This window comes from Gorilla gorilla, chromosome 11, assembly GCF_029281585.2.
Source record: "Gorilla gorilla gorilla isolate KB3781 chromosome 11, NHGRI_mGorGor1-v2.1_pri, whole genome shotgun sequence".
NCBI classification, from domain to species: domain Eukaryota; kingdom Metazoa; phylum Chordata; class Mammalia; order Primates; family Hominidae; genus Gorilla; species Gorilla gorilla.
In genome coordinates, this window is record NC_073235.2 from 136,162,563 (window position 1) to 136,177,130 (window position 14,568).

General features: G+C 55.2%; 1 protein-coding gene across 3 annotated transcripts in view; it reads left to right on the plus strand.

Annotated features, from left to right (window-relative positions):
* DGKD (diacylglycerol kinase delta) overlaps nucleotides 1-14,568 on the plus strand; it is a 120,273-nt gene that overhangs the window by 99,658 nt on the left and 6,047 nt on the right. For all 3 annotated transcript variants that reach the window (XM_031008643.2, XM_019022281.4, XM_055379830.2), the window contains 9 exons: nucleotides 346-456; nucleotides 2,484-2,580; nucleotides 2,791-2,898; nucleotides 3,854-3,967; nucleotides 5,347-5,481; nucleotides 5,787-5,938; nucleotides 7,947-8,058; nucleotides 8,242-8,334; nucleotides 12,721-12,840. In XM_031008643.2, coding sequence (XP_030864503.2) covers nucleotides 346-456; nucleotides 2,484-2,580; nucleotides 2,791-2,898; nucleotides 3,854-3,967; nucleotides 5,347-5,481; nucleotides 5,787-5,938; nucleotides 7,947-8,058; nucleotides 8,242-8,334; nucleotides 12,721-12,840 — 1,042 coding nt within the window. The remainder of the gene's footprint in view (nucleotides 1-345; nucleotides 457-2,483; nucleotides 2,581-2,790; nucleotides 2,899-3,853; nucleotides 3,968-5,346; nucleotides 5,482-5,786; nucleotides 5,939-7,946; nucleotides 8,059-8,241; nucleotides 8,335-12,720; nucleotides 12,841-14,568) is intronic.

The following is a 14,568-nucleotide window of genomic DNA, read 5'->3' on the forward strand; positions in this document are numbered from 1 at the left end:
AAGAGGCCTCCGTGGAGGTGGAAAGTAGACGAGAGGCGCCAGGGTTGGTGAGGATGGAGAGTTAGTTGCTGATGGCAGGAGTACAGGCTTTCTCTTTAGGGGGATGAAATACTCTAAAATCGATTATCTAGTGATGGTTAAATGACTCTGAATATACTAAAAATAATTGAATTGTACATTTTAAATTGGTAAATTATCTAGTGTATATCTTAATAAATCTCTTATCAGACAGAAAAGAAAAAGTTACCAGTTTTCCCCAAGGAAGAGAAATGCTGAGAGGTTGGGAGTCTGAAATAAGACTGCTCAGCAGGGCTGTTGTAATTGATTTAAAACTCACCTTTGCAGAGAGTATTACACGGAGAAATGTGTCATGAACAACTATTTTGGCATTGGCCTGGATGCGAAGATATCCCTGGACTTTAACAACAAGCGCGATGAGCACCCAGAGAAGTGCAGGTAGGTAACAGGCTCAGGAGCACGTCTGTCTTTTGCGTCTTTGTGGCTTCTCCTTCCAGACAGTAGCAGATTTCTGGAGTCAGCAGGTTAAAGAACGTGCAGAATGCTAAGGCGGGGGGCAGAAATGGAGCCCAGATCGTCTTGTCAGAAGCACGGGTGCTTTCAGAGATGGAAGGGAAGCACCTCTCGGGCTGGCCAGGTCAAGGGAAATTCAACATCGGAAAGCCAGTGATGGTGGTCATTGGAATGGCGGCGTCTCTTAATGAGAGCCCCGAGTCCGTGATACTACAGAAAAGCGGCAGGTGTGCCAAGAAGCTATTGGACCTATTGCGTAAGTGCCCAGCATTGTTTGTGGGAGGGTCTGTGTGTTCATCACCACCCTAGCTGGCCCTCCCCCATCACACCCGAGCCTGCCCACAAGGCCCTTGAGTCCAGCCTCTGCAGGAAGACGGCAGCGTGGGAGCCCCAAGGGGCACCACTGGGGGTTTCAGTTTTTTTCCTCTAAAATTACTGGATACTCAGTCCTAGCCTGAAGAGAGGATGGAGAAAAATGAGAAGGGTCCCTCTTCTCAAGCTTTTCTTCCTGGGCTGATGTAGAATTCCCTCTTGTCTGTGAAACACAAGAAGTGAGGGAGAAATGTCTCCCTCCCCACCCCACAGTAATAATCAGAGAGGCCGTTCAGCTTTGACATGATTAGAACTACAGAGAGGGAGAAATGAGTGTGGGGGTTGACGGTGTTTGTGCAGAGAACAGCCCTTGACCCAGAAGCTGGGAGACCCTTGCTGGAGTCTTCGTCCGCTGAGTCAGGATGGGCTTGAATGAACCAAGCCACGTGGCCCCCTGTGGCCTCGCCCTCCTTATGGCGTCACTGCCACCTTGCGGGGAGCCATGCTGACACCTGAGGGGCCAGCTTTAGTCATTGCTCAGGTTACATGTAGTTGGAAATTTCTAGGAAAACAAAAGCATCAGAACTGAAAGAACTTTTGACTCTGAGGCTCTTCCATGCAGGAGAAAATGGCTCAGGGGCCCCAGGGACATATCCCTGTACAGCACAGGATGGTGACGTCAGATCATTTAAAAATCCCTGTTAGTCCAAAAATCACTGGGAAAAGTATTAAAATACACATACTTTAGCAGGGTAAAATAAGTAGTTGAGGAACAGGGGCATGCATAATACATTTCTAGAGCCTTGGAACCCTGGTCAAACCTCTCTTGAGTTTATATTGAGAGCCTTGAAAAGTTCTCCTGAGAAAAATTCCACTTCTACAAATGTCATTGGAAATTTCTGCAGAAGTCGTTGGAAATGTTGGTTGACATAGGTACGAAGGGACTCCTAGCGTGTCATTTCCAGAGCTCAGGCATGGGGCAGAGGAGTGTAATCAAGGGGATTGGTTCGATAAGCTGTGGTAGAGCAGTGCCCGGCTGAGGATGGCCACGTCTGCAGAGAGCGTGTGGCCACAGAAGGAAGCATTGCCGGCGCAGGGTAAAGTGGACCAAGTAGGTCGTGAAACTGTAAACAAGTTACTGCAACTGGAAATTAATATGCAAAGAAGACTGAGGAAATACATAGCAGCACTTGGCATTTGTCATTAGCACGTGTGGAGGGTGCATACAGGTGCTGGATTATGCATGGAGGATTATGAGGAGTGTCTTCTCCTTGGTGCTTTTCTATATTTTCCAGTTTTTGTATGGTAAGCATAATTTTTTAGCCAGAAAAAAAATCAGGATGTGTAGAAGTTTTTTTATAGGGTTCTATAATGTTTTAACTTTATGTATTTACCTTTCAGGGTATGATTACTTTCTTGGCAAAATGTTACTATTGAGCAAAATTTCCTATTGGTAAACGTATCTTTTTATGCATATCTGCAAAAACAAAAATGTGTCCTTCAGATGTTACTGCTGTAAATAATTGCTAAATGTAGCTGATTTGTGGGTCAGATGCTGTTCCCAGCTTTCACAGAAATGACTCTGGTTAACTGTACGAAGAAAGCCCAGACCTATGGCAAGTCTTTGCTTCTGTTTCTAGGAGCCGAACCAAGAACATGATGTGGTATGGAGTTCTTGGAACCAAAGAGTTGCTGCACAGAACCTACAAGAACCTGGAGCAAAAGGTCTTGCTGGAGGTGAGTGGGAGGGTCCTTGTCACCTGCAGGCTGGCCTCCATCCATCAGCAGACTGCCAGGCCCGTTGCTTCTCCTGTTGACCATTTCCTCCGTGCACAGGGACTTGCCTGGGGCTGTGCTCCTGAGCCCCTGGCGGTGGGAAGCTGGTAGAGAAGGAGGGGCTGACTCATGCCTTTCTCTTTTCTTTTGTTCTGTGTCTCTGCTGCTCAGTGTGACGGGCGACCCATCCCACTCCCCAGTCTTCAGGGAATTGCTGTCCTTAACATTCCCAGCTATGCCGGAGGAACCAACTTCTGGGGGGGGACCAAGGAAGATGATGTATGTATGGGGTGTGAGCGGGTGGGCCTGAGCTCAGTGGGGAAGAGCTGTCTGAGAGCAGGGGGGTGTTCTGCTGTGGCTGGGGTGGATCCAGCTCTTCTGTTGTGCCAGCAGTGGGGCTGCCGTGGAGAACAAGATAGACAGGGTCCCCCACCCAGCTCATCGTCTAGAGGGCTGAGCAGAGCAGATGTGTCAGTGAAGGTGGTCAGTGAGGGTCTGTGGTCAGCAGATGTGGTCAGCGGGTGTGACGTGGAAGGAGGGTCAGGGAAGGTGTCTGGGAGGCCAAGACCTGAAGGATGACTTGGAGTTGGCTAAGTTAGGTGGGCAGAGGAGAGGGGGAGGCTGTTTCAGGCAGAGAGAATTGCACAGATGAAGGCTCAGAGTCAAGACAGGGCAGGCACATGGAGGATGGGGGAGAGGTGCCCTGACTGCAGTGGGCAGCAGGGGCATGGAGAGACAGGAGAGGGCTGCAGGGCCTGGGTCACACTGGGCTGTGTGAGCTGGGGAAGAAGTTTGGAATTTGTGTTAAGAACTGTGGGAAGGTGTTGATAGGTTTAAACCTGGTTTAAACCTTCCTTTGTACGTAATAGCGAATAGAAGTATTCAGCGCTTCCTGCACACGTGGTGTGTGCTGGCCCCAGTCCTGGCACTCTGCAGCGTTAACTCACTTGGCCCTACTGATGGCCCTGGAGGAGCGTGCCGTTAGTTTCCCCATTTTACACATGAGGAAATGGGGGAGAGAGAGATTCGGTAACTTTGCCGAGGTGAGAGCTGGGATTTGGTCCCAGGCAGCTGGTTTCAGGGCCTGCAACATGAAGCCCCTCAGGAGTGCAGTTACCTGGTAACTTCCCGCCAGCTAGGAGGGGCTGACCCCCAGAAGGAGGGAGTGAGGGTAGGGGCGGCCTGTGCGCGGGGATGTGTGGAGTGGTGGTCAGCTCTAACGTGTCCCTTGCAGACTTTCGCAGCTCCATCATTCGATGACAAGATTCTGGAGGTGGTCGCCGTGTTTGGCAGCATGCAGATGGCCGTCTCTCGAGTCATCAGGCTGCAGCATCATCGGATCGCCCAGGTAGTGGCCATGGTCCTGGGGTGTCTGGCTGAGTCCCCAGCCCGGAGTGTGCTAAATTCCGGGGCAGTGCATGGAGCCTGGGAGGGTGGGCGCTTTCCAGGGCCATGTGGCTGCCTCATGTCCTGTCCTGGACAGCTCGTGGCCCCGCTTCCTGGGCCAGAGCCCTTTCCTTGTGCTATGCTTGACAGTTAAATTCTCAAGGTAACTCTTTTTAATTTTTTTTTTTTTTTTTTCGAGACAGAGTCTTGCTCTGTTGCCCAGGCTGGAGTGCAGTGGTGCAATCTCGGCTTGCTGCAACCTCCACCTCCCTGGTTCAAGTGATTCCCCCGCCTCTGCTTTCCGAGTAGCTGGGACTACAGGTGCCCACCACCATTCCCAGCTAATTTTTGTATTTTTAGTAGAGGCAGGGTTTCACCATGTTGGCCAGGCTGGTCTCGAACTCCTGACCTCAAATGATCCACCCACCTTGGCCTCCCAAAGTGTTGGGATTACAGGTGTGAGCCACTGCACACGGCCAAGATAACTCTTTCAAAATGTGTATCCTGCTTGAACCGCAGCCTTGCCTGTCCCCTCTGAGGTGGGATGAGATAGAGCAGACCCAGGCTGAACTCTGCCCGTGTCTGCAGCTGTCAAAGCCGCAGTGGGCACGGAGCCCATGGCTCTGGTGTGGGGTGTGGGGGGATTTCCAGCTGGGGCCCTCGATCATGGTTCTGAGGCCGAGTGGTGAAGGGCTGGGGGTGCACCCATGGCTTATTTCTGACAGCAGCGATGGGCTGAGGGCGGTCTTTCTGTGAGGATGGGGCAGGACTCTGTACCCAGGCACAGGCACTGGGGCGGGGGAGGGTGCTGATGACACCCACTGGCTGAACCCCACCCTGCGACTGTCTGGTCTCTTCCAGCACTCTGTCTACCCTTAGCTGTAGGCTGCTTGAAGTTCACAATTTTCACTCTTTGGCAATGTTTGTTGTTGAAAAGGAGGAACGGGATGATGATGGATGGCTCGTCGTCATCCACTGTGCCATCTGCTCTTTTCTGGGGGTGTTTTCACGTGGCAGGGGCCCAGTGGCTTCTGGGAGCTACAACACCCCCGCCCCTGGGTTCTGACACCTGTTGTCTCAGCACCAAGGTCTCCTGCACTGACTGCTCAGTGAGGGGATGGGGCGGGATGGGGCGGGACAGTGGGAGAACAGACCCTCGACTGAGTGACACAACAGCAGAAGGCTAGCTGCAGGCGGAGCACCATCCCAGAGGCGGAGGTGGGGTGTCCCGCAAGGCAGGGATGGGTGTGTGGAGCAGGAAGGTCATGGTGGTGCTGATAGCACTTTTAAACCCCTGGGGGTTTTGGCTCAGCGTGAGTAATGGCTATGATGTCTGCTCAGTGTCGCACGGTGAAGATCTCCATCCTTGGGGATGAGGGCGTGCCTGTGCAGGTGGACGGAGAGGCCTGGGTCCAGCCGCCAGGGTACATTCGGATTGTCCACAAGAACCGGGCACAGACACTGACCAGAGACAGGGTAAGAGCGGCTGCCCGCGGTACCTGGGTGGGGTACAGGGCTCACCTGTGGGCTCTTGTGTGCAGTGTTAAGAGCTGGAGCTTTTTGTGTTTTGTTCTAGGATTTTTTTTTTTTTTTTTAAGACACAACGATTAAGCTAATAGGGCAGTAATTTCTAGGACCATCTCCTTCCCCTAATGTTAAAAAAAAAAAAAAGTCCCATTTGTCCCTTTCTAGTTGTGATCTCGTTGGCATCCCCATAGTGTCTGTCGCAGTCAGATATATGCTTCAGAGCAGCAGGTGTAATCGGGCTTTCGGGTCTGTAGGCATTTGAGAGCACCCTGAAGTCCTGGGAAGACAAGCAGAAGTGCGAGCTGCCCCGCCCTCCATCCTGTTCCCTGCACCCGGAAATGCTGTCCGAGGAGGAGGCCACCCAGATGGACCAGTTTGGGCAGGCGGCAGGGGTCCTCATTCACAGGTGGGCTCCTACCCCTCTGCATTGCGCATGAGCCTCCCCCGGGGTCCCTGGGACTGCACTCTTCCAAGGCCCCTGGGGTGTGGAGCTGCTGCTCCTGACTTTTGTGGGGTCTGCATTACCCATGAGGGCCGAGCCTGTTTCCATGTGCCCTCAGCTCTGGCTCATTTCCCCAGTGGTCTTTCAGAACTCGCCTGGAGTTTACATGGCTGGAACCTAAAGCCCACTGTGATTTTCAGGGCCACTCATTTAAAACCTGCCTGGGCTCAGCCGAGTGCGGTGGCTCACACCTGTAATCCCAGCACTTTGGGAGGCCAAGGTGGGCAGATCACAAGGTCAAGAGATTGAGACCATTCTGGCTAACATGGTGAAAACCCGTCTCTACTAAAAATACAAAAACAATTAGCTGGGTGTGGTGGCGGGCGCCTGTAGTCCCAGCTACTGTGGAGGCTGAAGCAGCAGAATCAGTTGAACCCCAGAGGCGGAGGTTGCAGTGAGCCGAGATAGCGCCACTGCACTCCAACTTGGACGACAGAGCAAGACTCTGCCTCAAAAACAAACAAAACAAAACAAAAAAACCCTGCCCTGGCTCCCGAGGGCAGCCCGCTGACAGCCGCCTTCACTTTGCCCTCGTTTTACCCTGAGAACAGGCTTGCTCTTTGTTCTCAAGTTTACTTTAAAAAAAAAAAAAAAAAAAGACAACTGCTGGGGCATTTCCTCTCACCTGCCTTCTAGAAACACCCCTGGAGCCACTGTGTCCCTCGTGGCTGGTGGTCAGCATTGTCTGCCATTCCTGCTCCTCACCTGCCCTGTGCGGGTGCCGCCTGTGAGTCCCTTCCAGCTGGCACTGTGGTTCTTCACCGGTGCAGGGCCTTCCTGCCTGCATTCTCCTCCCCGTGGCCGCACGCTGGCTGGTGCCCTGGTGTCCCTTTCTTGTTTCCCCTGGGCTCCTCCTTCTCCTGGCTGTGGACAGGTGCACCCATCGGTTCTGTGCCCGGCATGCTGTGTGCCCTTCCAGGCAGCCTGCCCAGCCCTGGCGTGCAGATGGATCATCTGTGCCAGCCTTCGGCTCTTGTCGAGCAGGTGGTCGCTGTCCCAGTCATCACCGGCGTTCCTCGCTCTGCACTTCCATACCGGCTGCAGTCCTTCCTGGCGCTGCATTCTCTGCCCCAGGAGTTGGTGCCACTGCGGCCCCTGTCCTCGTCTCTCCCCCACCCCACCCAGATCAGCGATGGGGCTGGAGGACTTCAGTTCAGCTAATTCCTTGCCGTGCAGTGGGCTTCTGGTGGCCTCCCCGGAAAGCCATTACCCTGTCCCCTCAAAGCCCACGGTGGCCCCTCTGGCCTGCCTGGAAGGTGCACTTGCACAGCACTGCAGGAAGCTGCTGGCAGTGGCCTGTTTCCACAGGGTCAGGACAGGTTGGCCCCACTGCCTTTGCTTGCACTGCTCCTATAGTCTCTGTCCCCCGATCTCACCTGCCTGAGCCACATCTCAGCCTCCCTGGGACCTGGTGTGACTTGTGCTCTCACCGTCTTCCCTATGAGGGCTGCTATCTGGGATCTGGCTCAGAGCCCATCACTGCACCAGGATTGTCCTGTTCAGATGAGGGTCCTTTTGTCCCCAGGGACAGACCGGCCAGTTACAGGTTCCAGCAAGGCTGTGGGGATTGTGCCTTACTGCAGCAGTCTCTGCAGTGGGCCAGTGCACACTGCCACTTGCCCACTGGCCGTTTTACAGGTTGTAAGCCTCATTTTGTACATTTCTCTCCCTGGAAAATCTTGGATTTTGACATCAGATTTCTCGTGGAAGCCCTCCCATTTGCTGTTGGTCATCTTGTGCCCACGCTTGTGACTGAACGGTCGCTGGGCTGAGCCACGATCCCTGTCGTCCTGCTGGGCCTGCCCTCCACATCAGCCCTCCAGGTGGTACCTGGGCCGTGTTCAGATGCATATTGTGAAAGGCTGCCCTTCCATTTGGCCTGACATCTGCCCGTGCTTCTCTTCCTCTCTAGTATCCGAGAAATAGCTCAGTCTCACCGGGACATGGAGCAGGAACTGGCCCACGCCGTCAATGCCAGCTCCAAGTCCATGGACCGTGTGTATGGCAAGCCCAGAACCACAGAGGTAGCTATTCTGGCCTTTTCAGTCCTGGCTTCTTCTCAGTGTCTGCCGCCCTCGGCCCTCCCCGTGCATGTTCATTCCCCCGCCTCCCCGGTGCATGTTCGGCCCTCCCAGTGCTTGTTCCCTCCCCACCCTGTACATGTTCGGCCCCCCGCCCCCATGCATATTTGCCTTGGTTTCTTCTAGGGGCTCAACTGCAGCTTCGTCCTGGAAATGGTGAATAACTTCAGAGCTCTGCGCAGTGAGACGGAGCTGCTGCTGTCTGGGAAGATGGCCCTGGTAAGCTGGTGCCCCAGGGACAGCAGGGCTCGGGCTGTGTGTGAAGCGACTGCTGTCGCCAGGTTGCTGGGCACACAGGGCAGCACACTTTAGTCCAGAGTTCCCGGTCTTAAGGAATGGGCCGCAGAGGCCATTTGGTTTGTTGTGCGGCTGGTGCCCACCCCTGCTGGCAACCACTCAGTCAAGCTGTCTCAAGCATGCAAGAAGCGCTTGCAGCAGAAACACCCTTGTCGTCGTGGACAGAAGATGCTTTTCTGCCTTAGAAGCCTGTAGTGCAGAGTCCTGCTCCTGCCGAGAGCTGGCCACACTCTCGCTCAGCCCTGCAAAACCGGCTGATATGGCAGCCGTGGGGCTGTTACTGAATCACAGGGGCTAGAACAGGCAGAGGCCTGAGAGACGGACTGGCCAGCCTTCTGGTTTTAAACATGAGGAGGAAGGGGCTTGATAAAGATTGGGCAACCAGAGAACCGCCCCAGGTGTGGTTTCCCAGCCCTCCACTCCGCACCCCACTCACCTCCTCACCGCACGCATCTTCTCACTCCACGCATCTCCTCACTGCACGCATCTCACTGCACGCATCTCCTCACTGCACGCATCTCCTCACTGCACGCGTCTCCTCACTGCACGCGTCTCCTCACTGCACGCGTCTCCTCACTGCACGCGTCTCCTCACTGCACGCGTCTCCTCCCTCCACGCGTCTCCTCCCTCCACGCATCTCCTCACTCCACGCGTCTCCTCACTCCACGCGTCTCCTCACTCCACGCATCTCCTCCCTCCACGCATCTCCTCACCACGCGTCTCCTCACTGCACGCATCTCCTCACTGCACGCATCTCCTCCCTCCACGCATCTCCTCACTCCACGCATCTCCTCACTCCACGCATCTCCTCCCTCCACGCATCTCCTCCCTCCACGCATCTCCTCACCACGCGTCTCCTCACTGCACGCATCTCCTCACTGCACGCATCTCCTCACTCCATGCATCTCCTCACCACGCGTCTCCTCCCTCCACGCATCTCCTCCCTCCACGCATCTCCTCACCACGCGTCTCCTCACTGCACGCATCTCCTCACTGCACGCATCTCCTCACTCCATGCATCTCCTCCCTCCACGCATCTCCTCCCTCCACGCATCTCCTCACCACGCGTCTCCTCACTCCACGCATCTCCTCCCTCCACGCGTCTCCTCCCTCCACGCATCTCCTCACCACGCATCTCCTCACTCCACGCATCTCCTCCCTCCACGCATCTCCTCACTCCACGCATCTCCTCACTCCACGCGTCTCCTCCCTCCACGCGTCTCCTCCCTCCACGCGTCTCCTCCCTCCACGCATCTCCTCACTCCACGCATCTCCTCACTCCACGCATCTCCTCACCACGCATCTCCTCACTCCACGCGTCTCCTCACTCCACGCGTCTCCTCCCTCCACGCGTCTCCTCCCTCCACGCGTCTCCTCCCTCCACGCGTCTCCTCCCTCCACGCATCTCCTCACCACGCATCTCCTCACTCCACGCGTCTCCTCACTCCACGCATCTCCTCACTCCACGCATCTCCTCACCACGCATCTCCTCACTCCACGCATCTCCTCACTGCACGCATCTCCTCACTCCACGCATCTCCTCCCTCCACGCATCTCCTCACCACGCGTCTCCTCCCTCCACGCATCTCCTCACTCCACGCATCTCCTCACTCCACGCATCTCCTCCCTCCACGCATCTCCTCACCACGCGTCTCCTCCCTCCACGCATCTCCTCACTCCACGCATCTCCTCACCACGCATCTCCTCACTCCACGCATCTCTTCCCTCCACGCATCTCCTCACTCCACGCATCTCCTCACTCCACGCATCTCCTCCCTCCACGCATCTCCTCCCTCCACGCATCTCCTCACCACGCGTCTCCTCACTCCACGCATCTCCTCCCTCCACGCGTCTCCTCCCTCCACGCATCTCCTCACCACGCATCTCCTCCCTCCACGCATCTCCTCCCTCCACGCATCTCCTCACTCCACGCATCTCCTCACTCCACGCGTCTCCTCCCTCCACGCGTCTCCTCCCTCCACGCGTCTCCTCCCTCCACGCATCTCCTCACTCCACGCATCTCCTCACTCCACGCATCTCCTCACCACGCATCTCCTCACTCCACGCATCTCCTCACTCCACGCGTCTCCTCCCTCCACGCGTCTCCTCCCTCCACGCGTCTCCTCCCTCCACGCGTCTCCTCCCTCCACGCGTCTCCTCACTCCACGCGTCTCCTCACTCCACGCGTCTCCTCACTCCACGCGTCTCCTCACCACGCATCTCCTCACTCCACGCATCTCCTCACTGCACGCATCTCCTCACTCCACGCATCTCCTCCCTCCACGCATCTCCTCACTCCACGCATCTCCTCCCTCCACGCATCTCCTCACTCCACGCATCTCCTCACTCCACGCGTCTCCTCACTCCACGCGTCTCCTCACTCCACGCATCTCCTCACTCCACGCGTCTCCTCACTCCACGCGTCTCCTCACTCCACGCATCTCCTCACCACGCATCTCCTCACTCCACGCATCTCCTCACTGCACGCATCTCCTCACTCCACGCATCTCCTCCCTCCACGCATCTCCTCACCACGCGTCTCCTCCCTCCACGCATCTCCTCACTCCACGCATCTCCTCACTCCACGCATCTCCTCCCTCCACGCATCTCCTCACCACGCGTCTCCTCCCTCCACGCATCTCCTCACTCCACGCATCTCCTCACCACGCATCTCCTCACTCCACGCATCTCTTCCCTCCACGCATCTCCTCACTCCACGCATCTCCTCACTCCACGCATCTCCTCCCTCCACGCATCTCCTCCCTCCACGCATCTCCTCACTCCACGCATCTCCTCACCACGCATCTCCTCACTCCACGCATCTCCTCCCTCCACGCATCTCCTCACTCCACGCATCTCCTCCCTCCACGCATCTCCTCCCTCCACGCATCTCCTCACTCCACGCATCTCCTCCCTCCACGCATCTCCTCACCACGCGTCTCCTCCCTCCACGCATCTCCTCACTCCACGCATCTCCTCACTGCACGCATCTCCTCACTCCACGCATCTCCTCACTCCACGCATCTCCTCCCTCCACGCATCTCCTCACTCCACGCATCTCCTCACTCCACGCATCTCCTCCCTCCACGCATCTCCTCACTCCACGCATCTCCTCACTGCACGCATCTCCTCACTCCACGCATCTCCTCACTCCACGCATCTCCTCACTCCACGCATCTCCTCCCTCCACGCATCTCCTCACTCCACGCATCTCCTCACTCCACGCATCTCCTCCCTCCACGCATCTCCTCACTCCACGCGTCTCCTCCCTCCACGCGTCTCCTCCCTCCACGCGTCTCCTCCCTCCACGCGTCTCCTCACTCCACGCGTCTCCTCACTCCACGCGTCTCCTCACTCCACGCGTCTCCTCCCTCCACGCGTCTCCTCCCTCCACGCGTCTCCTCACCACGCGTCTCCTCCCTCCACGCATCTCCTCACTCCACGCGTCTCCTCACTCCACGCGTCTCCTCACCACGCGTCTCCTCCCTCCACGCATCTCCTCCCTCCACGCATCTCCTCCCTCCACGCGTCTCCTCCCTCCACGCATCTCCTCACTCCACGCATCTCCTCCCTCCACGCATCTCCTCCCTCCACGCGTCTCCTCCCTCCACGCATCTCCTCACTCCACGCATCTCCTCACTCCACGCATCTCCTCACCACGCGTCTCCTCACTGCACGCATCTCCTCACTCCACGCATCTCCTCACCACGCATCTCCTCACCACGCATCTCCTCACTGCACGCGTCTCCTCACTGCACGCGTCTCCTCACTGCACGCGTCTCCTCACTCCACGCATCTCCTCACTCCACGCATCTCCTCACTCCACACATCTCACTCCACACACGTCCTCACTCCACAGAAATCCTCACTCCACGCATCTCCTTGTCCCACGCCTCCCCTCGTCCCACATGTCCCGTGGTCACACGCATGTCGTCACTGCACACCTCCTGCTGCCTCCTGCAAGGTTCGACTGCTGACTTTGCTTCCCATGGCATTTCCACTGCTTGACACAGGTGAATGGCTCCGACCCCATTTCTGACAGAGGGACACAAGCAGGTCAGTTGTCAGCCTTGCTCTATGTGAATTCATCGTTGACCCATGGACAGTTTTATTCTCTCACCAGCACTACTTAGAAAGTGAGGTTCTGGGTTTGGTTCCTTTTCTGGTGCTCTGGGACTCCATTTCTGGAAAGTGAGCTCCCTGATCAGAGCAGAGCAGAGCCCTGGAGCAGACCTCACCCCCCTGGGCCTCGCGCTGATCAGCAGCGCACACTCTCCATTTCTCTCTCCCTCCCTCCGCCTGGAGCAGCAGCTGGATCCGCCTCAGAAGGAGCAGCTGGGGAGTGCTCTTGCCGAGATGGACCGACAGCTCAGGAGGCTGGCGGACACCCCGTGGCTCTGCCAGTCTGCAGAGCCCGGCGACGAAGAGGTATGTGGCTCATAGGGCTGTGCCTGGGTCTCCCGGACATGGTGGCTCTCGCCTGCAGTGCCTGTGTTCCTTGTGACCCGTGTGGCTCTGGGATCAAGATGGTGTCCCTCTGGCAGCCCCTGAGGGGCCTTCTCCAGACTTCGCTATTAAAATGCCCTTTAAGGCAGGGAGGGACAGCAGGTAGGAAGGAGTTCTGGGCTGGGATTAAGAGTGCCCCTTGAGGACCAGGGACCTGTTGTCCTCTTCTTGGACAGTGGGTAGAAGGAAGGCTGAGCCCAGCCCCACAGCCTCCCCCGAGGGTGGAGATGTATCATGGGATAAATGGCAGCCTTTTGGGATCCTGCTGTGGACAGGGCGCGGTTGGTGTGCGCCACTTCCCACTCACACTCTCTTCCTGTGTGAACAGAAAGACTCCAGCTCGTCGCAGGTCTGGGAGGGACCCGAGGACCCAGGGCGTAGCGGACCCTGGGGTGGAGTCACATTCTTCTGCAGGGAGTGCTGGCTGAAGGAGCCCTGGAGAGGGCCGTGTCTGGACAAGGACAAACCCCAGCCTGTCTCTTGGCTTCCCTGCTTCAGACATAGAACACAAAGGGGCCATGAGGAAAGCTCATTTTGGGCAGTACAGTTGCAGAAGGCAAATAACTGGAAGACGCCAAACCTGGGCACCCCTGCCCAGTGGGGTTTTTGAGACATGTGGGCAGCAGTAAGGCGAGGGGACAGAGGTGGGCAGCTGCACAACAGCACCCTCTTTCCGGGGCCCTGGAGCGTTTTTTGACGCATGCAGTCCTTTCATGGGAAACTGACTCAGGCACTCCAGCCGATGGATGAAACTCAGCAGCTTCTCAGTGAGGGCACTTGGGTATAAAAGGACAGGGCAAGCTCCTCAAAATCCATTAAATAATTCATTGTAAAGGTGATTAAAAAATTTTACCCAAAATTACAAAAATAATAATATACAGCGATTCAACAGATGTAACAGTGACATAGCCCTATAATACCAGATTAAATTAAGGCCAGTAAAGTTGGCAGTGAGGTGAGAGGCTGGGAAGAGGACATGGACGGGGGAAGGAAAGCATGTTAAATTCCTCCTCTTACAGTGGAAGAACGTTACAAACAACATTCTTGACTTTCATACTTGGAGAAATGTAGAGTCAGTAATGTTTTTAGGGTCAAGAGTGGTGGCTCGCACCTGTAATCCCAGCACTTTGGAAGGCCAAGGTGGGAGGATCACGTTAGCTGAGGAGTTCAAGACCAGGCTCGGCAACATAGTGAGATCCTGTCTCTTAAAAAAAAATTTTTTTTAAACTTAAAGGTAATTTCTAATAGAGCTGAAAAGATTTATATCTTCCAAATTGCCACCAAGGACAAAAATAAAATACAATTTATATTGTAAAAGAAAATAAAGGACCAGCAAGGGTATCGCTAACAGCATGAAAATAAGATAACAGAAAAATGACATGGCTTTCTCTCAAAAGTAAATTCTTAGGTTGTGTTTTAAAAGAAACCTAACCATATATTGCTCACAAGAGCCCTGTTTTTTTTTCTCATACTCCTAATAAAAATTTATGATACAGAAAGATTAAAAATAATTAAAACACCATAAAAAATCCAAAGTAATATAAAAATAAAATGGCATATGTAAGACAATAAATGATAAAAAGAGGATCACGTTATATTGGTAAAATACAATAATTGTTATGTATAGTCATCAACTTACGACAGTTCTAA